At 43.2% G+C, this 24,418-nt stretch overlaps 2 protein-coding genes across 4 annotated transcripts in view; both read left to right on the plus strand.

Moving 5' to 3' along the window:
* The window catches only part of LOC115269611 (uncharacterized), a 45,968-nt gene extending 44,492 nt beyond the window's left edge, over positions 1 to 1,476 (plus strand). The window contains exon 4 of the mRNA XM_062851526.1: positions 545 to 1,476. Within this exon, the coding sequence (XP_062707510.1) occupies positions 545 to 1,239 (695 nt within the window). The 3' untranslated portion in view covers positions 1,240 to 1,476. The remainder of the gene's footprint in view (positions 1 to 544) is intronic.
* Positions 1,477 to 6,398: 4,922 nt separating this feature from the next.
* On the plus strand, positions 6,399 to 17,972 carry LOC109428178 (organic cation transporter protein). 3 transcript variants are annotated; one of them, XM_019703866.3, is made up of 10 exons: positions 6,399 to 7,146; positions 7,222 to 7,367; positions 13,289 to 13,419; positions 13,489 to 13,601; positions 13,673 to 13,798; positions 13,863 to 14,031; positions 16,572 to 16,897; positions 16,958 to 17,092; positions 17,158 to 17,309; positions 17,372 to 17,972. In XM_019703866.3, the coding sequence occupies exons 1-10, from the start codon at positions 7,008 to 7,010 to the stop codon at positions 17,573 to 17,575; spliced, it is 1,641 nt and encodes a 546-aa protein (XP_019559411.3). In that variant the 5' UTR covers positions 6,399 to 7,007; the 3' UTR covers positions 17,576 to 17,972. The 3 variants fall into 3 exon arrangements, with proteins under 3 accessions (XP_019559411.3, XP_029715576.2, XP_062704772.1); XM_029859716.2 differs by having other exon boundaries at positions 6,400 to 7,146; positions 17,152 to 17,309; XM_062848788.1 differs by lacking the exon at positions 6,399 to 7,146 and having other exon boundaries at positions 7,335 to 7,471; positions 17,152 to 17,309.
* Positions 17,973 to 24,418: the final 6,446 nt, after the last annotated feature.

Below are 24,418 nucleotides of genomic sequence, written 5' to 3' on the forward strand. Positions count from 1 at the left end.
TTCAGTTATTTTTTTTTTGATGAGACTTGATTATATTTGGGGATGTTCTTAAAAGCTCACTGAATGCCTGCAGGATTGCATTGAGAGAGTCTTTGTAAAGGGGTCATTCAGATATGACGTCCATCGTTTAGGGAGGGAGAGGGGGTCTGAGAAAGTGACACTTCATGTATTAGGTATACGAAAAAAGGGAAGGGGGTCTAAAAATCCTGAAAAATGCCATATTTGAATCATCCCAATGATTGATGAGTTTTGAAGGAATCCTTAATAAATCTTAAAGGATTGTCAATATTTGACGAGGGTTAGAAAACATCGTTTACATGATGTGAAAGATTTTGGACCTGTAATGATGTATATTCAATTTTTGGACATTATAGTACATGTTACTGTGGATGTTGCCGTGTATTTTGGGTTAAGAATCAACACTTCATGCTCACTGTTTGTTGTTATAACATTCACTCACATGTACTACACACATTCATTCTCACCTGCTCTCCTGGTTACACTGGGAAACCCGTCTAATTAGTTCCCCATTTTATCTTCGCAGGATCTTATCCAGACCTACGTGGTAGTAAACCAGGATCAACTATCATTCCGGCCATAGTAGAGGAAGTGCAGGACGATGAGGTGGTCCTCCGACCTCCGCGATCCATGATCGAAGCATCCGCTTCCTTCAGTGGATCAACCAGCCTGATCAACAACAAGAACATTTCCCATCTGCAAGCAGAGCAGCCCTACTTCTCAACCCGTCCAGCCAGCGAGAACGATATTTTCACCATTTCATCCGCGAGCAACTACAATGCCATCAGCATGACGCCCGAAGTTCCAGCCATTTCGTATTCCAATCTGCCGAAGAACTACTTGGAAACCCCGACGGTGGAGAAGTACCGCGAATCGGTTAGCTTGTATTCCATTCAAACGGCGGGAATTCTTTCCGCCAAGGAGGACCTCTCGATGCCACGGTACTACGGCAAATCCGATCTGATCATGAACAGTGCCAGCCACAGCAAGGGCAACCGAAATCTGTCCGATTCCAACATGGCGGGGTCGAGCACTCCGGTGTCCAGTACCAGTTCGGTCCGGCAGGTGGAGAAGAGCAAGCGACTGAAGAACATAAGGACGGCTCTGCCGCCGTTGAACTTGCAGCTCATACGAGGCAGCTCGAGCTCTAACCTTAAGGAAAAGGAGAAAGAAGCGCGAGAAAAGGAGAAAATCAAAGCTAAAGACAGTATTAAATTGTAGATTTTAAGAGAAAAAAAAGTTACTTAAAACGATTTCAGTGCCAATCTGTAGTAACGGTATACGAGTTGAAACCGTTGGTATTTTTAAAAGGTGGAGGATATATTGATATATGATATAATTGTAGTTGTAGACTTGATCACTTAACTTAGCAAAAAGTTTTTATCTGATATGAGAACATAGAGAAATAGTGTGCCAATTTATTTTTTAACTGAATAGACATGTTCTAAATAATAGAAACTATGGAATTTATTGTCCGAAATTGTTCCGAAGATCTTGTTACATTGTCAAACTCAATATGTTCTGTTCACTGTATCTGCTCAACTTTGTACTTTTTATTACACTCTTCAGGGTGATGTTTAAAAATTGACACGAGATTCCGCTACCTTGTTGTGGTCCCCGATGAGATCTCTAAATGTTTATGCGGATTTTCACATTTTTCATCGTTGCTGTCTTGACGGCTTCTCAGGAACACCGTTCTCGATCATGATTTTCCATAGCCTCTGAGCGGCCAATGCTGTTGTATGCCGCCTTGAAATCGAAGACCATGTGTTCCGTTGGTGCCCGGTATTCATGCCATTCCTAGAAAACTTGCCGTACGATGAAGGCCTGGTCTTCTGTCGACCGGCCGTCAATGAAGCCGGCTTGGTAACTTCCCACGAACTCATTTACTTTAGGAGACGAAAGACGACGGAAGATGATTTGGGATAGCATTTTGTACACGGTATTCAAAATGGTGATCGCTCTGAAGTTCTCACATTCTTGTGAGGTTGCCTTTCTTGTGATTGGGGTAGATTATCCCTTCCTTCCACTCCACCGGTAGCTGTTCGGTTCCCCAGATCCTGACTATCAATCAGTGCAGACAGGTGGCCAACTTTTCTGGGCCCAACTTGATGATTGCAGCTGTGATATCATCCTTACCAGCTGCTCTGTTGGTTTTGAGATAGTGTCACGGGACCCTTAACTTCCCTCAGCGTGGGAGTTGGGTTATTTCCATCCTCTGCTGCCGTTTCTTCCGTTGTCGTGGTCTTCCGTGCCTACGCTCTCTGCGTCATTCAGCTGCTGATCGAAGTGCTGCTTCCATCTTGCACCTTACGTCTGTCCATCAAGAGAACCCCGTCCTTATCCCTGAATATTTCGGCTCGGGATGAGTTGAGCTTCGGGTAGAACTTCCGTGTATCATGAGAGAGTTTTTTTTTGTACTCCATTTCTTCGGTGTGCTGTTTCCGCTTCTGTTTGTAACGTTCCACGTTCTGCCAGGTTTCTTGCTGCAGCATTGCCGCCTGTGTTGCGTTCATCTCCTCCAAAATCGCTCTGGACTCCTCGAGCAGTCGCGCCTATGACCACTTTCAGCGACACCACGCTTAAGCTGTGTATCACAAGCGTGCATTTTTCATGGTGCGGGTACTCAGTACACGACGCGACCGCTCCCGGATTAACACTTAACCGGCTTATTTTAAACACATTCTGTTATAAAATAATCTATGAAATAATAACTCCACCGGTTCTTCCTTCCTTATCCGGGGGTGCCATGCATTGGCACAAGCTGTAAAATATACTGAAAGTAGTTCTGGTTTCGTTTGGGTGGGGTGGGGCAGGTATCAGGTATCAGTAGGTCGGCTCTAGAGGCACGTTCTCCTCACGGTGTGTCTGGTAGAACAAATTTATTACAAAAAAATGGGCATCGCTAATTTTTACGCTACGTGATAGTTGACGCTACCAGCTTTCATTCAAGCCCAACATCGAAATATTCCATCGGGGGAACTTTTTCATACAAAAATTGGGGGTGTTTGTTAAGTAGAAATAGGGATTAATTTGGAACCGTGCATTTTGTATGAGGAAAAACAGTATTCTGAAAAAGTTATTCGGGATCCCTCGGTGGATTTTTTTGAGGGACCCTGCAAATGAAAGCTGAAAGCCTCTATTTTTGAATAGCGAAAAAATTGACGATGCCTATTTTTTTGTTATAAACTTTTCCCATACACACGCCGTGTCCTCTATTCGGGAAATTGCGGTGGGGCAAGATGGGTCACCTAAGGATGGATCACCGTAACTTTGTGAATACAAATCGTATTGGTTTGTATTCGTCCGCTACTCTTTAATACACTAGTTAGCTATGCCAAAAGTCGATAAAAAGTTCATTAAATACAAAATATGATGTTAAACAAGCAGTTTTAAAAAGTGATCGATTTTGCGCCGTGAAAAAAGTGCGGGGCAAGATGGGTCACCTTTTAAGTAATTCACATTTTCTCAACGAAAAACGTCAAAATATAAGATTTGTTCCACATTCATATATGCTCCATATCAATACTGAGTAAACAAGAGCTACTAGTAAACATTTCATAAATTTATTTGGAATATAAATAATTTTACGATTTAAGTGGCCCTAAGGCGACTTGAAAATCGATGTTTTCACTAAAAAAATATCATAATTTTATGTTACATTTTTAAGCGTTCATTTCGCTTGATTGAAGTCATTTATGAGAAACTCTTGAGCTTGAGCTTGATTGACCGCCCGCAGTTGCTACTCCAGTATCGCCAGATCTGCTACACTCACACAAGGAACCAATGAGATAGCTGCTTGGGACTAACAGGCATCTTCAGTGTGTGAGCGTTGGTGGTCTTGTATTTTTAGGCGACAATGGTGCCTGCTGCGTCAGGTTGCAGGTCAATGGGGAAGGGGAGGGAAATGATTGCAATCGCTTGCCCACATCAGGCCGTTGAATCCTCTGCGCCTGCACAAGGTCCTGCGGATGTTGGTGTGTTGGTGGGAAATGTTTATTTTTGGCACATGGATCATGCATTGGTGCAAGGATGCCAGGCGTAAAGCGATAGATTGTGTGAAGATTACTGTGAAGCGGCACAGTTCGCTTGGTTGCATAACTTGTAGGCGTTATATGATAGATTGACACTGTGCTGTGATGAAAGTTGGAAGGAAAGTAGATAGAAAGATACAAAGTAGGAGGAAAGGGACGAGCCAGGGCTTGAACCCAGAACCATCTGCATATGAAGCGGTAGCCACTAGACCACCAAGTTCGTCTGAAGTCATTTATGAGAAACTCTTGTAATAAAAAATAATTATCTTTTGAATGCTCCAAAAATACGTTCAAAATTGAAGGTGACCCATCTTGCCCCGCGGCCGTTTATATAGAGATTATATGGAATGTATCGCATAAGAAAAATGGCTAAAACTATTTTATTTTTTATTTCCAATGAGAGTGAATAATTTTTCAATCAATGCCCAAAACTTTTGTATATTCATGCTGGTCATCTAACAAAATTATTAACATAATCAAAACATGAGTAATGCGTCCGAAAATGGCACTAACCCATCTTGCCCCGCGACCCATCTTGCCCCACTCCACCCTACAGGTACCCTATAACAAACAAAATAAACTGACAAAATGTTCACAAAATTTTACAAACGTAAAAAGCCGAAAGCGATACAAATTCGGGAGCGAATCGATATCAGCAATACCAGCACGATATCGCAACAAAGGCAGGCTTAAGAGTAAGGGTAAGTAAGTAAGTAAGTAAGTAAGTAAGTAAGTAAGTAAGTAAGTAAGTAAGTAAGTAAGTAAGTAAGTAAGTAAGTAAGTAAGTAAGTAAGTAAGTAAGTAAGTAAGTAAGTAAGTAAGTAAGTAAGTAAGTAAGTAAGTAAGTAAGTAAGTAAGTAAGTAAGTAAGTAAGTAAGTAAGTAAGTAAGTAAGTAAGTAAGTAAGTAAGTAAGTAAGTAAGTAAGTAAGTAAGTAAGTAAGTAAGTAAGTAAGCAAGTAAGTAAGTAATAAGTAAGTAAGTAAGTAAGTAAGTAAGTAAGTAAGTAAGTAAGTAAGTAAGTAAGTAAGTAAGTAAGTAAGTAAGTAAGTAAGTAAGTAAGTAAGTTAGTAAGTAAGTAAGTAAGTAAGTAAGTAAGTAAGTAAGTAAGTAAGTAAGTAAGTAAGTAAGTAAGTAAGTAAGTAAGTAAGTAAGTAAGTAAGTAAGTAAGCAAGTAAGTAAGTAAGTAAGTAAGTAAGTAAGTAAGTAAGTAAGTAAGTAAAATATTCCCTTTAGAGAATATAATATGTATTGATTTTAAGCCAGTCTAAGTTGTTTCAATCTTGGAGTAGCGGCTCGGTATGCTGGCAGACACTTAACTTATTTTCAATCAATCAATTAAAATCTGTGCTTATTGTTGCGAACAGTAGCATTTCAGTTAGATCTTGCCGTTTCGTTGAGAGCAAATTCTATTACCGTTGTATGGTGCTCATTGAATGTTTCTTTGTGTCATAACGATTTATCATTCGCATATTGAATCATTGAAAAATAGATCTAAAATTGGCGATAATGTACTAAGCACACATATGTTAAACCTTCTCAATATACCTCTTTTTACGGTATTTGTATGGTTGGCACAATTGAATCCATCAACGTTAACGGAGTAGTAGGAAAACGTCGTGCAAGTAAAATCAATAATTTCCCCGTGGACACTTCATACATCTCTACGCGTTCCTCTATCCATAAACAAACACAAACTTTCGCGACCCCCAGCCTCCTCCCTATTCGAACGGTATGGGCCAGGGCCACCCCAGAGTACAATAAAATAAACACTCGTCGCGCGACTAAGTGATGAAAAATTCGAAAAGGACTGATATGCGGGACTCGTATATCAACATGCTGTATCTCAAATCAGCCCCATTGACCGGTGATGGTTGCTATTTATTAGGATTCACAGTCTGCTCGTTCACGATCGGTCTGCTAGTAGGTATCTACATACTTCTATAAATACGCCACGGTGTGTCTGGTAGAAGAAATTTATTACAAAAAAATAGGCATCGCTAATTTTAACGTTACGTGAAAGTTGACGCTTCTAGCTTTCATTCAAGCCCAACATCGAAATATTCCATCGGGGGAACTTTTTCATACAAAAATTGGGTATGTTTGTTAAGTAGAAATAGGGATTAATTTGGAACCGTGCATTTTGTATGGGGAAACACAGTATTCTGAAAAAGTTGTTCGGGATCCCTCGGTGGATTTTTTTGAGGGACCCTGCAAATGAAAGCTGAAAGCCTCTATTTTTGAATAGCGAAAAATTTGACGATGCCTATTTTTTTGTTATAAACCTTTCCCATACACACGCCGTGACGCGTGTGTCGTTTAACCATTCGTATTGGCACTTGGGTTTTCTCTTCCCTGCCAGTTGAGCTTTCCCTCAGCTGTGAGGAGGAAGCTTTATTTAAAATGTGGGACAAGTTCAATGTTACATCAGTCGGTCCCACAGTAGACAGAACTGTTACTACATAGTTCGATTAGGCATTTGATTTCGTTCTCGTTTCGAATCCATCACTTCAAAGGGGGTACTTTCCACAGTATCAACCAAACGCTGTCGTCTAACCGAAGCTCACATGCGGGACCGATACTTAATTGTATTGCATGCCTCACAGTAGTTTAGTAATTGCCGCGTCTTTTGCTAAATCGAAGTGCCGAAGTGTGCTATGTGGGTGAAGAACAGAGCTAGTAGGACGTCTGAGTGTCCGCGTGGAATTGTTCTTGGTGTTCTATTTCGCGCTCTTAGTTTATACGGATAGGATCTCTCTCATACTGGTTCGCCTCAGATAACTTTTGTGCCTTACAGTGTGAACCTATCTTATAATTGTTTGATGAAAAGTACGACATTGTGCAATCTGTTTCATAATAGCGAAGCCCATCCATCAGACGGAAACTAAATTTGAAGTGTACGAAAAGATTTTCACCTATATGAACGTTGCACGCTACCTAGAAATAACTAAACAAGAATGGCGGATTTCCTGTCACCGATCATCAAAGATTTTGGAACCTGGCAACTCAGAGCGGTTATGCTGATACACTTGGTCAAAATTCCATCGTCTTGGTTCATGGCTTGCATAATTTTCACGGCTCCAGCTCCAAGGCCAGGTGAGATAATTTGAATTGGTGTATCCTCCTGGAATTCAAAAAAGTGAACAAACTTCACCTGATCTGCCGTTGCAGGTGAATACTACTGTAAGCCACCGATATCAATCAGTGATGACTTCAACAGAACAAAATGGATTATGGCATCTCATCCGGTGAAAGGAATAATAAGTGATGGAGGATTCGCCTTCGACTACTGTAACGTTTTTAATAATAGTCTACAGGTGAGAAAACATTTTTGGCATTCTGTGAATAGAAGAGATTGTTGCAAACAGTATCCCCCTTACGTTGATTGCCAACAAATATTCTCAACGCTCAGCTCAGCATGGTAGGTACCTTGTAGGAAGAACCGTTTTGATATTCTTCATTTCATTAGTAGGTGAGGTTAGGTGGTTCAATGCAACTTCTGATATAAAAAAAACTGGATTGTAGCCATATTTTTTCTCTCAATGATCGTACAATTAGTAATTGCTATTTCGTGATTGACTTGACCAATCAAAATTGCTCAACGAACCAACAAATGGGGCGCGGGGTTGACTGGTGACCTTCCTTAATGTGCATGCACCTTTGTAAGTCCTAAGCTTTATGAAGTGATTATCTTCACCGGGCACGTCCGTACGATTATCAAGGAAGGAAAGGTAAGATAGTGCGATATCCGTTGCCATTAGAAACCGATATCCCAAGTAACACACATGTCACAAAAGAGTCACGGCAGAGCATGTTTTTGGTTGCATACGACTTGTTTTCAAGTAATTCTAGCATTTGAGTTAGAATTACACAACGGTGGCTCCTGTGCAACCAAATAACTTCACTGCTGAGCCTCTTTTTTTGTATATGTAGAATGAAAAAAATCTGCCAAGAGGTGGTTCCTCGGGTTATGTGGATTTCGGCCCAGTTAACACTAATTCTCTCTCTTCCTTACCTTCGCGTTACGCCCGTTAGAGATAACTCCGAAAAGGTGGGGACTGTACATGAGTATTCTCTATTGGTTAGCGTTCCACTACTTACCACCTTAAGTTGTCCTCTTTCCCCTGGAAGCTTGGGCCCTGGCTTACTTTAGACTACCCGTTTACTCAAATTCCTGGATGAGGATAGAGGGGCTAACTCAACTTGCTGTTGGTCCGCCCGCCATTTTCTCTGCGCACTCTGGAAATGCGGGAGAACCTGTGTGTCTGAATTTGTGTAGATACCACCTAAAGCACCCATGGCCTGACAGAAATTGTATCAAGTGAAAGTTCACCTCGCTATGGGGCCTGTGTGTCCATCTACCCTTGCTAGAGGAATCCCAATCTCTGTCATTTCAACATCGACGATGTTCTGGCAATCCGTCTCGCGCCTCTTGTACCGCGTCTCTCGAAGCACTATTCGTCTTCCGCCACCACAAGTGCTATGGACATCATATCCGCTAGCACACATACCATGTCCTTTGACACCGTACGGTATGCGCTGATGGAGACCGCTACTGTCGCGAGAAGTCTACGCTTACTCGAGACTATCGCCGAGCTATTTGACATTTTCTTCGATAGTGCCATAATCTCCATGCTTGCCCTTTTGCGAGCATATTCCACGTGGCTGCCGAAGTTCAGCTTGTTATCGATCATGACTCCGAGTTGCTTGAGTGAGTGCTTGGAGTTGATCGTGCACCCGCCAGTGGTGACTACTGAATGTTGTTCAGACTTGCAGTTGTTTACCACGACCATCTCCGTCTTGTGGGGTGTGACCGCCAGCTGTCTCGACCTCATTCATTCATTGCGGCGTCACACGCACGGCTTAGAGTTCCGACTAGATACTCGCTGGACAGATCGTTGGTGTTACTCTCCATAAGCAATCGTTCGTCAAATGCCAGCCTATCGAAGCGTGAGACCAGCCATCCTCGATGACGAAGCCCTCGTGCGACGTGGAAATTATTTTCTGGATCGGGAAACGACCGGTTGTACGGGTCGTCGCTATCTTGGCCTTATCCGCTACTCAGTTTCCGTTATCGGGGAGGATGCGGTAGGAGTCTGCTAGTAGGGCGCTGTCGGTGTAGGGCGATGTGTGACTTGTGTCCTTGATCGAAGCACTTGAAACACGCCTCTGGTGGCGTATACATGCTGAACGGGCACACTGACCAGCGTACTCTTTTGTCCTCTAGGGCACTGCGTGAGCGATTTCAATTGGACGCTGCACTTTCACTTTTGTACAGCGCCTAAATGTATTCTATTCTAATTGTACTATATCGAACTGGTTGCCGTTGCGCTGCTGTCACTTTTTCTACCCTGTTCATGGGTAGAATGATGAGCACGAGGTTGTTGAAGCGTGGCTCTTGTTCCTTCTCCAGTCCGATTGGGGGTCCATTATGAGTTGCCGTTAGCCGATATCCAAGTTTCCGGGTCCGTTAGAGCATATGCTCAGAAGAGGGTCAGGTGTCAGCTGCTCTCGGGGAGAAGAGCAACTGACGAAAAATTGCAAGTGCCGTGGCTGGGATCGAACCCATGACCATCCACTTATGAAGTGAACGTGTAGCCACAACGCTACGGGCCCCGGCCTACCAGCCTACTTTGACCTTGCCGACTGCAGTCGCCTTGTTCACCTCCCCTACGGGGAGCTTCATCATGACGATCTACGTGCCTGCCGGACCCTTTCGCAGGCGTATTGATGCACTTGATGCATCTACCTCGCACTGCTGCTAAAGTGCGGCTGCGAGCTGCTCTGCGTCGGTGATTTCGTCCAGGTTTTTACACTAGAGAGTCGCCTCGACCCTTAGGGCTCTCACCTGCAGGTCTTCGCTCAATACATCCTGAGCTAGTGCCTTGTAGGAGGTACCTTTCTTGGCCGCCTCCTTCTTCAGCACTTGCATCATCTCCCCTGGTGCGTATAATGCTTTTCACAACCGTGCCCAGCGGTCAGTGTTGCATTTGAACTGAACGCGAGCCAAAAATGAACTGAACGCGTTCAATTTTTTGAACGTGAACGCAGTAAACATTGAACTTGCGTGTCAGAGCTTTTCACTGCTCAAGAACGGCCGTTCAGATCCCCATTCGGCTTAATGTTCTAATGCACTATTCTATCGATATGTAAAGTAATGAATCGGCCCAGTCGTCCAGAGTTCTGTAGAAATCAGACTTCATGGAACATGGACCTTTACTGTACCACATAATGCCATATTAGTAACACGTACATACATTGCATTGTGGGGTTGGGAAGGGAGCGGATCGAAACGTCCGGGGTGACAACGCCTCGGTCCTTGGATGCTTGGATGCGTCATCATATCCTATATACCTTCCCTCCTAGGATTTTGTGGCGCATTAGTATACACTCGTTGTTGCACGGAAAAATGTGCACGACCTAGGACATTATGGCATCGGGCATTAAGATTCTGCACCGAAATAGGGATTATCCGCAATCCACCAGATAACCGGACCGGTCCCCCCTCACAATAGAAGGTCAGATTCTGAATCCAATAAGTCCCAAGATTGCAAAAATTGGCGAAAAAAATGGCAGAAATATGACCATTTCAGTTAAGCAGGTACCAGGGTACCATGTTACCATGTTGGCATTATACTGGTGCAGTTCTTGCTCATTGTTCAATGTGCGTTCAATTTCGAGCTCGCACGCGTTCCAAATTTTGAACTGAACAATGTTCAAATCGTTTCGATCGCAGCGTGCCGAATTTGAACATGAACGCAAATTGATCGCGTTCAAATGCAACACTGCCAGCGGTAAGAGACGATTTTCGCCTCGCATGGCACTCAGCACCTCGGCGTATGTATCCGCTTCAGTTTTGAAGACCAGCACGACGCTCCGTTCGCGTTTGAGGGCTGGTTCATTTTTCTCAACTTCTTCTTCTTTCCAACCGTAATCCAAGTTCCTTCCCTTGATCCGCTCGGCCACCGTTCTTCTTTTTTCCCTTATCTGTAGAGCCTTTTAACCACTGTGTCCATTATTTAGGAAAATTGTGGTATGACCCATATTTAATATGGTGCTAGTGAAATATCCTGTCACAATTGAGCTGTGATGCACAATGGTTGATGTAACACCATTCTTCTTAGGGTTGGCCTATTGGGGCTTGGTTTCCCTGCCCCTATCGCGTTTCGTAAACAAGTTGGCAGTGTAACCAGACAGTTGGTTGACTCGCCAAACTCACCGCCGAAAAAATCATGCATGAGTTGACTCGCGATTTCACTCATTGCTTTATTTCCTGATGTTCTTATTATTTACATCAAAGTTTTTAGGATTATACGATAGAACAAAACCAAATCTAGCGTACAATAACATTAAATGCCGTTCAAATTGATTTGGATTCGTTTTACAAGCGAACAAGATTTCGACGCTTGACTCGTGAGAGCGAGATTTTGCATGAAAATCTCGCGCGTGAGAAAATGATTCAGAATCGCGCGCAAGTTTGCTCACGCAGGAGCGGGTCATGAGTCTACTCTGAGTGTGATTTTACCAACACTGCTGGTTACTCGCGCTGGCCGTCCCTTTATTCCTCTTCATTGGCTTTTTGCCCGTCTCTGCCGGACGCTTCTTTGGCAGGTTTCGACCATGCATCTCGAGCCGTAGGGCGATTTTACCTCTTCGCTACGGCTCCGGCAAGCTGCATGGCTTCGTGATGGATCTTCGCATTGCCAGCCAAGAGGAAGCTGTTCGCTCCTCTTTGCTCGCATCAGCCGCACTCCGCTCTTCGATCAGGCGATCATACTCCGTCTTGGCCAGAGCCAGCGGTTCGCGGAGCTTCAGCAGGCCCTGTTTCAGGTCCTTGCTGATGTTATTCCGCCCACTCGTGTAGCCGATCAGCTCGTCCAGCAGTTCGGCAACTACCAACATCTTTGGTAGTCTACTCCTGTTGCGGTTCAGTGAGGTCCGCGCCGGTCATCTGCGCTTCCTCGTCCGGTACTGTGCCGCCTCGTGCTCCTCCTGTTGAACCTCTTGCCACCTGTTCGCCGGTGGATACACCAGCCCCTCGTAATGGCGAACTCGCCAGTCCTCCTTGCGCGAGCAGGTTCAACGCGGTCCTACTGCCTCTCCACTCCCCTTCACATGGTTTATGGATTCAGTAGTCATTTCTGTTGGGGGGATCCAGAGCCACTATCTCTCACTGCCAATAAAGTAGTCGCCAGTGATCCTGATGGTTAACTATGTAGGCAGAGGGTGGAGCTCAGAGCCGGAGTAGCGCTACTTAGGAGTGTTCATATGAACCTACTTCCACCCAGCTGGGTACAGGTCATGAACGTACTTTACGGCCACGCCACGGTTTAGTTACTAAGACGACAGAATGCCTTCGCTACCAGCTCACAGGTGCATAGTTTTCTAAGCATGCACCATCTCATTTTTTTAATAACTAAGCATGACCAGCGTACCATAATCAGGAATTTATTGGCGTTATTCCTGATGGGCCCGAGGCACTTCTAGCTGGGCTGTGACACTTTGGAAGTGGTGCCATGTCGCTTGTACAAAGTTGTTTCTGAATGTGCGTTTTTTCTGCAGAGGTCCAGCAGAGCCTACAGATGGTCCCCCGCTACGACTAGGCCCCGGTGCTCGGTCACCTCCCGGTGTCAAAGGTGGTAAGTCGACACTTATGTGTGTATATGGTTCGCTAAGAAAATAATCCTAGGTTCCTACTTACGCCCACCTTAGGTTAGCTTACGCGATACAGCATTTCATGCTCAGCAACTGGAACTAGATCCCAGAACAGACGCTGCTTGAGCCACATCTCCTTAGTGCTGAAGCCAAAAGGACAATAGTGTCCAGGCCACACTACTAAATAGCTAAGTCCACAACTGCTAGCTGGCGATCTTTGTCATCGATTATCCCGTGGAAGCATGGGGTAGGAACTTGTGAGAACTCTCTTTATCGCTTCACTATTTTGCAGTCCAAAGTCAAATCTACCTATTCTGATCCCAAAATATATTCTAAAATTCACATTTGAAGTTTGAAAGTTTTCCAATAATGGCATATCTTGCTCATACCGAAAAGATTTAAGATTTAACCATATTTCCACATTTAGAGATTAAAAAAACAATGCGGTCGGAATCCCCAAGAGACATCGTTGCGAATTTTCCGCAATTTTTTTTTATAAGTTGAATCCTCTTGAATCAAAGAATCTAGTTCGTGTAAATACTTACACAGCTAATGGTATATGTAACTATTTTCGTTGTTCCAGCACTACCACGATCCATCCTACAAACCATGGCAGGAGCTCGGTAACAGAAGCATGATCCATCCTTGTGAATCATTTGAACATCATGCATGGTACACTTCAATCGTTACGCAGTTCGACTTGGTGTGCTCAAGGTGGGACGCATGAAATGTCTAATTATTTATTCAAATTTGAAATAAAAGTACAAAACTACAACATTTCAGATATCTACTAATAGCCACGACGCAATCCTTCCATTTGTTTGGCGTTCTTCTTGGGGGAATAATTACAACCCAGCTGATGAAAACAGTTAGCCCAAGGAATGCCATGCTGTTAGGTAGGTTCACCATGAATTCTATTGCTATATGTAATATTTACTATATGATGACACTTGCAACGAAACTTTAGGAATGTACACGCAAATCCTGTGCGGATGTATCACCGGCTATATCTACGCATACGAGATGCATGCACTCTTCCGGTGCCTAAGTGCCATCTGCTGCGGATTCATGTATACTGCCGGAAGTGTTATCCGTGAGTATGATTGGAATGTAGGTATAAGATGTCCGATAAATATCTACGTGCGATTCCTTTGCAGTGAACGACATCACAGGGGGAAAGTTCAAAACCGTCACCATATGCATGTTCGAACAGTTTTGGTCCATTGGTGTGATGCTGCTTCCCGGAGTGGCCAGTTTTTGGGGCAGCTGGTCCCAGCTGTATTTGGCAATTTCTTTGCCAACGTTTTTGCTCATTATATTGCACAGGCAAGTTGAACAATCGCTTCCCAAATAGTATTCTCTTATTTAGACAGCGTTGCAAGACATGGTGGCATGGTCACAGATCTAGGAGCACTTATATGCGCAGGAAAAAAGACTTTCGGCCCCTGACCTCCAAGAGATTGAGGAGGAGGTTGGCCGGTTGAAAAACATCAAAGCCTTTGGAGCAGATCAACTAATAAGCGAGCTTCTAAAATGCGGTGGAGCAGCACTGGTTAGAGCACTACACTGGGTCATTACCAAGATTTGGGAGAAGGAAGTACTACCGGAGGAATGGATGGAATGTATCGTGTTTCCTATCTACAAAAAGGGCGACAAGTTGGATTGTTCCTCTAAAATTTTATGCCGCCGTCTATCACCGATTGCAAGAGAGTTCGTGGGGCAATATCAGGCAGGATTTATGGATGAACGCGCTACAACGGACCAGATTTTCTGGCGGATGGCGAAATGGTGTTGCAGAAATGCCGCGATTATAACGTGCCCACACATCACTTGTTCATCGATTTCAAATTGGCGTATGATACAATCGATCGAGAACAGCTATGGCAGATTATGCATGAATACGGATACCCGGATAAACTATTACGATTGATCAAGTCGACGATGGGTCGAGTGATGTGCGAAATTTCAATATCAGGGACACTCTCGGGTCCCTTCGAATCTCGCAGAGGGTTACGGCAAGGTGATGGTCTTTCGTGCTTGCTGTTTAACATCGTCTTAGGGCCGATTTCTTCACCTCGGCTTAACTCGTAAGCAAGGCTTACCCATATAGTTAAACCTGGCTTAACGCCTAAGCCAGGGTGAAGAAATTGGCTCTTAGAAGGTGTAATAAGGAGAGCGGGGATAAACACGAGTGGAACGATTTAGCTGATGATATTAATATTATAGCTCGCAAATTTGAGACGAAGGCGGTAAGAATGATAGTAGGCGAATCGGATTAGTCATAAATGTGTCGAAGACAAAGTACATCATGGCAAAGGGCTCTAGGGAGGAATTACGGCGCCCGCTACCCCGAAATTCTTTCGACGGTGATGAAATCGAGGTGGTTGAAGAATTCGAGTACTTGGGCTGATGACTGACTGGTGGCCGCTGACAACGACACCAGTAGAGAAATTCAGAGGCGCATTGTGGCAGGAAATCGTTCTTACTTTGGACTCCGCAGAACTCTACGATCCAACAACCGTGAAAATCTGAAGGTTACGGTGGGCGGGACACGTCATCAGGATGTCGGATAGCAAGGTAGGTCGATCAAGTGGAGGACCCTTCGCAGAGTGCGGAGCTGGAGACGCAAGCCATGGACCGAGTAGAATGGAGACGAATTCTAGGTATAGCTGTAGACACTCATGACTTGGTTTGATGAGGACACCGTCGGGTACGTAGAACGGTTGGTTCGACGAGAAGTGCAAAGTGGTTTTGAAGGAGCAGAACGCAGTGTAAACGGCAATGCTGCAGTATTGGAATCGGTATAACGTGGAACGTTTTAAACAACAGACCTCTTTAGGAAAAAAACGCCGCCTGTAAGGAGTGGAGAGCGATCATATGGAACTACTGCCGTTCTCAAAAAACACGCAAGCCTCTTGACGGACGGATGTGAAGTGATTGAAAGGTGCTAGAAGTATTTCGATAGGCAGAAAAGTAGGCCACTCTCTTGTGGCCGGTTGGTAGTCAGGAATTGGGGAACCGAACTGCTACCGAAAAAGTGATAGGGAAGGATAATCTGAAACCACCAAGATCAATCACAAGAAAGGCTACCATTTGGAATGTAAGAACTTCCGAAGAATCATCATGAATGCCGCTCACTAAATGCTATCCAAGATCCGTTATATGTCATCTAAAACAAATGAGTTCGTGCGAAGTTTGTCGGCTTCATCGAAGGCCAGTCGACGACAGACCAGGTATTCACCGTACGGTCGGGAATACGTTGACCTGATCGCAGTTTTTCAACATCTAAGCGGCATACGACAGTATCGACCACATCTTCTTCTTCTTGGCGTTACGTCCTCATTGGGACAAAGCCTGCTTCTCAGCTTAGTGTTCTATGAGCACTTCCACAGTTATTAACTGAGACCTTCTCTGCCAATGACCATTTTGCATGCGTATATCGTGTGGCAGGCACGAAGATACTCTATGCCCAAGGAAGTCAAGGAAATTTCCTTTACGAAAAGATCCTGGACCGAGCGGGAATCGAACCCGTCACCCTCAGCATGGTCATGCTGAATACCCGTGCGTTTACCGCCTCGGCTATATGGGCCCTAAGTATCGACCACATAGGGCTATGGAAAATCACGGACAAGAACGGCTTTCCTGGGAAGCTTACAAGAGTCGTGGACATTGGACAAGACAGACCAAAGAAAAGATGGACGGTAATCAAAACTGTGTGAGGGTTTCCTCGCTGTAGGATTTTTAAGGTTGGGTCACGACTTCGCTTATATATTCTTCAGATTAAATCAATAAATTGATGTTCCAGCATACAAGTACCCAAATAAAAATAAATGTTTAAAGAAATTAAAACCAGTTCATCGTTACAGGTGGATTCCGGATTCTCCCAGATGGTTGCTCAAACACGGAAGAATTCGGGAAGCCAAAGTGTACCTAATGGATGCCGCCAAGTGCAATGGCACTGAGGACAGCGTTCCTAGTGACTTCGACCAGCAGTTGAAGGCGTTCTCGGAGTTGGCCGTTGAAAAGCCAGATCCCGATCCTTGGTGGTCCATTTGGAGCGAGAAAGGCATCACGAAGAATCTGGTTTGTGTTCATACGGCGTGGGCCGTGTTCTATACGGTGTATTATGCAGCTCTGGTGAACATTACAGCTTTTGGAAGGGACCACATACAGATCAATACGGTAGTTGCAGGTGAATTTGAAATGCTTTATTGAAAAAGTGTGTGCAATGAACCTCTTATTTTTTAAATAGGTGCATCTGAAATGCTTGGATGTTTCGTAGGACTCTTTTTGATCATGTTCACCAAGGAGAAATGGCTTTGGACTGGTTTGTTTAACGTCGTTGGAGGCTTAGTGGCGTTTACTGCATGGTGGATTCCACCAGATGGTTTGTAGTTATAGAATAGATGTAAAGTTTTTGACTTATTTCGTGACACCCATCTTTAGTAACAGGCACCAACCGAGTCGCGCTTCTGATGTTGACGGCGATGGTCTCCAAGGCCAGCATTTCTTGCTGTTTGGCTGTATTGTTCACGTGCACAGCTGAACTGATTGGTGCAAGCAAAAAGATCGGATTGGTCTATTCGTGTACGATATGGGGCCGGGTAAGTAGTTTTCTCCTGTTATTTCAAAAGCAATGCTTCAAAAAATTTCATTTCACTTCCAGTTTTGGTTTTTGCTGGCCCCATTTGTAGCTGCTATGGTAAAACTTGGACAGTTGATTCCCTTGACGGCAATAGGAGTGCTGGTGATCTTCGGTGGACTATTCATGGCATGCATCAGAAGTCCAATGACGCATCCTCCGGAACATCGTAGGTCTACATCAGCCAACTCGACGTCCGGAAAGGCAGCTGGGGTAAATGATCTGTAGCATTGAAAGCTCAAACATGGTTGAATGTTGAGTAATTCGTAGATATGCAAACTGATCGTACTGAAATGAGCAGGCTCGCTGCATCTGACGTAATGCTTAGAAAGGTTCAACTTGTACAAGCTATTCTTGGAGTCTCATTTAATTTTGTTAAAGAAAGTACTTATTTTTCAATAAGGAAGAAGTTTGATTTCACTAAAGATACGACTCATATGAATTTTAAGAAAAATGTTAGTAGAGTATGAATCAAAAGTATTTTATTATAATAGGTTTGATCAAAGGTCATTTTTTGATAAGATAGTGCAAGCCATGATGTAGTAAATAAATTGTGCAGAATCTCATGGTTCAAAAAGTTGCTTGGAAACGTGGGAAGAAGCGCAATAAAATTGATTATACGTGATTTATGTATTTTTTATGTCATTGTATATATAACATTATAGGGATGTTTCACAGAAAGAAATGCGTTGATAGATTTTTCTTTTTTTGTATACATACACAACTGTTAGGTTTTGACAAAAAAGCAATACCATTACTTACCGTACTGGTCAGACTAAGGCCTGTGTACATAGTATAGCCGTTTCAATTCTACTACTCGGTCTATGGCTGTGCGTCCCCATTTCCGCACTCTGCGAAGGGTCTTCTAATCATCCTCCACTTGATCGACCCACCTAACTCGTTGTTCACTATATCTTCTTGTACTGTCTTCTTGTCTACAGTTCCGCACTCTGCAAAGGCGTTTTGTAGACGGGTAACTTCGAGCGACGGCGGACTTTGTTCGATCATAGAGTTCTGCGGAGTTGAAAGTAAGCTCGATTTCCTGCCACAATGCGTCTCTGAATTTCTCTGCTGGTGTCGTTGCTGGCGTTCACCAGTGAGCCCAAGTATACGAATTATTCTGGATTCATTCTTTTCTCAGTTGTACGTTTCCGCCATCGTCTGAAATTTGCAAGCTGTATCAGCGAAACCAAGCAGCTGAACGGACTTAGTATAATCGTTCCACTTGTGTTTATTCGCGGTCTCCTTATTACATCCTATAACGCAATGTTTAACAGCAAGCACGAAAACCACACCCTTGCCGTAATTCTCTGCGAGATTCGATGGGACTCGAGAGTGTCCCTGATACTCGAACTACGCCCATCACTCGATCCATCGTCGCCTTGATTAATCGTATCAGTTTATCCAGGAATCCGTATTCGTGCATAATCTGCCATATGTGGGCACGTTGTATTCGCGGCATTTCTGCAACACCTGGCGGATGGCGAACATCTGATCCGTTATAGCACGTTCACCCATTACCCATTCAGCCTGATATTGCCTAACGAACTCTCTTGCAATCGGTGATAGACGGCGGCATTCAATTTGAGAGAGTATCAGGCAGCGCACAGTAGTGTAATCGCCCGATAGTTACCACAATCCAACATGTTGCCTTTTTTGTGTTTTTCGGTTGAGATACTTTTTATGATGGGTAAAATGCATTGTATATCAAAAAATGACAAATTTTGGTGAATTCAAAAATTCAGCATCAAAAAGTTACCTACAAATCATGTCGTTTATTTTTCCCAATTAGCTTGGATCTATATCAAGCTGTAAAAAATATAAAAATGGTGTATATTGCCAATTTTTGCACGGTAAAAAATATTTGTATGCAATTTATTACGAAAAATTGCCACTTTTCAAAAATTTCGCCGGGGCGACCTCTAAACAACATTTCTGAAAGTTTCCGTCATACAAAAGTTTGTTTCTAACACCCTTGGCTATCATTCGCAGGGTGAACCCCCAAGATTTTTGACTATGTGCAATTTTGGGACACGCTAGTATCTAGTTTGAAACAACAAGAAGGTTTGTTGAATTTCAAGCCAAATAATAGGATTTGAGCGGAGGGGTTTGTAGTTGCAACTAATGGTTTTGGTTTGTTTTTCACGATAAATAAATGTTGAAAATAAACCAATTTTTTTTTTTAACGAACGGCATATGACAGTTGAAACAACAAACAAAACTGTTTATATTCTCTGCCAGATAAACAACTCAAAACTTTGGTTAATAACAACTGCCGCGGATAGTCAAATTTAACTATTGTGCCAGTTGTGCCGAACTCAAACCAAACGTCCGGTCAAAGTAAACCAACATTTGATTGTGTTTACTAATTATTTTTCTCCGTGTGGATTAACAAGAGTAGTGTTTTGTTTCCTAGACATTTGCCTATATTTAGGCGTTGGGAACGGTATAGATAAATTGAAACGATTTTTTTTTTTAATTTATTTTAATTTAAAAAAAAAACGAATAACAGCCTGAGAGGGCGAACGATAAGTTGGCACATACTAAAACGTCATTCTGTATCGTTTTTGTGTCACTGTCAAATGGCGATGGTAGGATGTCACTACTACCATTACCATTCCCACTATCTTTCGGAGAGAGCCAAACCATAAACAGAAGAGCGAGAAGTGCGAACGAGAGAGAGTAAAATACTGCATCAAAACACGCAAACTCTTGGCACAGACAGAAGCAAACAAAAAAGGGGCGACTAACAACAATACAACAGCCGTTTTGGGGTGAGAGAACCAAAGTCCTCGAGAGCGAACTGTCAGAATGGACAAAAGAAGGTACATGAATGAAGTTTGAGCGTGGAGAGTGAACGCATGCTATATGCTGCCTGTACAATATGCTTGACTGCAGCTGCGGAAGAGAACGAGAGCATAAAATTATCGATTTTGTCCAAACGAAACATAAAACGAGAGAGGGCAGATCCAGACAGCCGAAAACATAGGCAGGCACCGACTGGTGGACTAGGCAAGATATTCTGAATCCTAACGTCGTATAGTGAGAGAGAAGCATCATCCGAAGTACAATGTTATTGCGCTCCTCGCCATCGTCGTCGTCGTCGCCGTCTACTGCGGATTTTGTGTGATATTCAAAATGTCTACCCCTGCGGAGGACAGATAGAACAGGGAAAACCTAGCCTTTCTGAATGGTCGGTGTCGTTCGATTGTCCGGGCTAAACTTCCGGTTCGTTGTGGAACGCAGAGGATGGTTTGAAACCTGGTGCAAGACGATCTAACGCTAGTTGAGACAGTGAGGAGTTCCGCAATCCGGATTTTACGGGAACCGCTTCCGCCGCGTCCTCCGTCGTTGTCGTGCCGTTTTTGCGTGTGTTCTGTGGATTTTTTTGGTTTTTCAGTGTGTTCCATGTGCGTGTGTCAATAAGTCTTGATTGACCAGACCCTGGAATCGGTGTCAAATTGCTTGCAAAAAATAGGAAGTTATCCGGATGATTAGTTGTCCTGAAGGGAAAGGTCATCAAGTGCTGCAGAAATGGGAACCTCAAGAGGCAGAGCCTATTTTTCACCGGAGATTGCGTAAAGTCTTTTCCTCCGTAATCCAATAGATTCAGGATTTCAGGCCAATTGTGTTTTTGGTGAATTAATCCCAATCAAATCAGTGTGTGCAAGATATGATAGTGATTGATTGAAATTACGAGTGCATTTGTAAGTTTCCTGTAACACGATTCCGGTTGGTGTTTTAGCCGAAGGCGTCCAAGTGGCGTTTGGTGCAATCAAATCATCATAAATTTGGGTGAATGCAGCAGTGTTTTCAAAGAAAATCAAATAAGAATCCTACGCGAGTGTAGCCTAATCGCTGTCGCCAAGAAAGCATGTAAATATTCCAAGAAGGGGAAGGAAGAATAAAAAAAATCAATATTTACTACATCAAAATCTGTGTAGGAAGCGACCGAGAGTGAGCGAAGCAACGTGAAGAGGAAACTGAAGAAGGAGAAGAGATCGAGAGGGCCGTCAGAGACGAGTGAGATATACGCGACCAACAAAACAGAGAAGATCGAGTGCAAAAGGAAGAATCGAATGAATAGTGAAGACGCAGGGAAACAAACAGGCGTGGGTCGATAAGGGGAGCTGTATCTGCCGAACCGGAGAAGTGATAGAGAGCGCGGGAAGCGGAGGAGAGGGAAGGAATGCGACAAAAGTTCTGTGATTAATGATAGTGAAAGCAGAATCATCACAAAGAAGATATTCCGACCCACCAAGCAGTGAGTTTGTCATTTGTGGTCGCCAATCGTCGCACACACACTCGAGTGAAGTTGTTGGAATTTCGCATTCGCGGTGATGAAAGTTCGGTGCTATGCTCAATGAATGTGATCAGGGGTCATTCGCGAGTGAGTGTCGCGTTGCCGGTGCAAATTTCAATTGATTTGTGAGATTGTTTCCATAATTGCTCGACCAACTCGACACGGCGCAGCGGTGAGAATCCGACGACCGCACAAGTTTTAATCCCTCCTGACATTAGGAAGTGTGCTGTGCTGAGCAGAGCGGTCGAATGACGGTGCGAGATAACGGAGCGGAAGCTTAATCCAACGAGATTTATTGATTACTGAATGTCGGGAGATCAGAAAGGTAATAAATAGGGATTAAACCATCGAGGGTGTTTATTATACAGCTTTAGGCTGTCGGTAGCTTAAGGTTGGGATTAGACTGGGCTCTATATTTGAAATAAGAAATGGTTTCTGAGCATTTGAGAGAAAATTATCACAGTCACGTGTTTCTTTTTTCGTTTTTGGATTTAGACATCAAAGTAATTGCATTCGAGCACATTTATTACTTTCATTTTAAAAATTCGATTGATCTGTTAGATTAACAAAACTCAGTATCTAATCAAATATCATTTATATTCTGTTTTAGCTAATTTGGACCTTCGGGGGCATTTAAAATTGGGAGCTCAATTCATGCTCCTCAAGTAGGTAATCAGGCAAAAGGTGATATCGTTGGTTTGCTGCAGTAGGGCACAACTCAAAATGTGTCATTTATGAGCTTTGAATGGCAAATGATGAAAAACTACACGAATTTTCATCTCACAAAGACCCGTTCCAAAAATCGTTAAGTAACGTAAGATTTTAGCATTTCTACCAATTTTCTGCAATTAGAGCACAACTCAAAATAAGCAAGTTTTCAATAGTCGTTGAAAAATAGTACTTCAAAAATCATGAAACAGATCAAAGGACTATCTGTTTCATGAATTTTGAAACTATTTTTTCATGATACAACAATTAAAATGCGTTTACTTTTGTCAAATGATGAGCGAAATAAGTGAATTTGTAGGAGGTGATTCAAGATTCGAAATTTTCAAACGCTTATTCTGAAAACTCACACTATTTGAATTGTGCCCATTTTGAAAGAAACCGACAATATATAAAGGATATTATTTATATTTTTCATGAGATCAATGGGAATATAACCTGCTGGGTTCCGACATTCGGAAAGAAATGTGTGAAGATTCCTAGAAATTTTTACTTGTGATTTGCGAATCCTTTAGGAAGATTTTTTTGAGGGAAATTCTGAAAACATTTGTAAATGATTTCCGGTGACACTTCCTTCAAGAAAATCCTGAAGGCACCCCTACAGAAATCCCCAACAGAATACCCAGTTAAATCTGTAAACAGTTCCTGAAAAGCCTTAGGATTTTTTTTAACTAGCAGTACTGAAAAAAAAATATCCTGAAAATCCTGGTAAACGTTTGGAAATTTCTCTGGTAATTCCTCCAAGGAGTCCTCAGGGAATTTTTCCAGAGATTTTTTTCCATCGATTCCTTCAAAATTCCTCCAGAATTTTCAGCTATGATTTTCAAACAATTCTTGCTGGGGTTCCTCTGGAAATTCATTCGCATTCTCCAAGTCCCATCTTCCATCTGCACTCCTCCATAGATGGTACGCAACACCTTCCGTTCGAAAACTCCAAGGGCGCGTTGGTCCTCTACACGTAGAGTCCATGCTGGACTACCGGTCTAATCACCGTTTTGTAGATGGTTAACTTCGTGTGACGACGAACTTCTTCCCTGGAGCCCTTTGCCACCATGTACTTTGTCTTCGACACATCAACAACTAATCCGATTCGCAAGGCTTCACTCTTTAGTCGGATGTACGTTTCCGCCATAGTCTCAGATTTGCGAACTATAATATCAATATCATCATCGAAATCAAGCAGCTGTACGGACTTCGTGAAAATCGTTCCACTCGTGTTTATCCCCGCTCTCCTTATTACACCTTCTAACTGGATGTTGAACAACAAGCACGAAAGACCAACATCTTGCCGTAATCCTCTGCGAGATTCGTAGGGACTCGAGAGTGTTCCTGATACCCGAACTACGCACCAAACTCGATCCATCGTCGCCTTGATCGATCGTATCAGTTTATCCGGGAATCCGTATTCGTGCATAATCTGCCATAGCTGTTCTCGATCGATTTTATCATACGCCGATTTGAAATCGATGAACAAGTGATGTGTAGACACGTTGTATTCGCGGCATTTCTGCAACACCTGGCGGATGGCGAACATCTAGTCCGTTATAGCGCGTTCCCCAATGAATCCAGCCTGATATTGCCGCACAAACTCTCTTGCAATCGATGATAGACGGCGGCATAAGGTAGCGCTCAGTAGTGTGATCGCGTGATAGTTCCCGGCATCCAACTTGTCGCCCTCTTGCACGGATTATTGTTGAGATTCCATAAGGAATCCACGATTTTTCCCGAGTTTTCTCCCGAGATTTCTTCAGGATTTTTTCCAGGCTTGCTATAGGATTTTTTTCCTGGATTCTTTTATTGTTATCTCCCGAGATTTCCACATTCATTTTTGACGGGTTTCTTTAAAGAGTTCCTCTAATGATTCATTTAAGGATTCTCTCCAGGATTATTCCGGCTATTCCTCAAAAGATTTCTCTCGGCATTCTTCCGCGTTTCCCTAAATGTTTTCTTTCGGGATCGTTTTGGGGATTTGTCCTGGGACTCCTAGTGCATTCTTTCAGTATTTTTTTTCCAGAAAATAATTAAGGAATTCCTACTGGATA

The sequence above is a fragment of the Aedes albopictus genome, chromosome 2 (genome assembly GCF_035046485.1).
Source record: "Aedes albopictus strain Foshan chromosome 2, AalbF5, whole genome shotgun sequence".
NCBI classification, from domain to species: domain Eukaryota; kingdom Metazoa; phylum Arthropoda; class Insecta; order Diptera; family Culicidae; genus Aedes; species Aedes albopictus.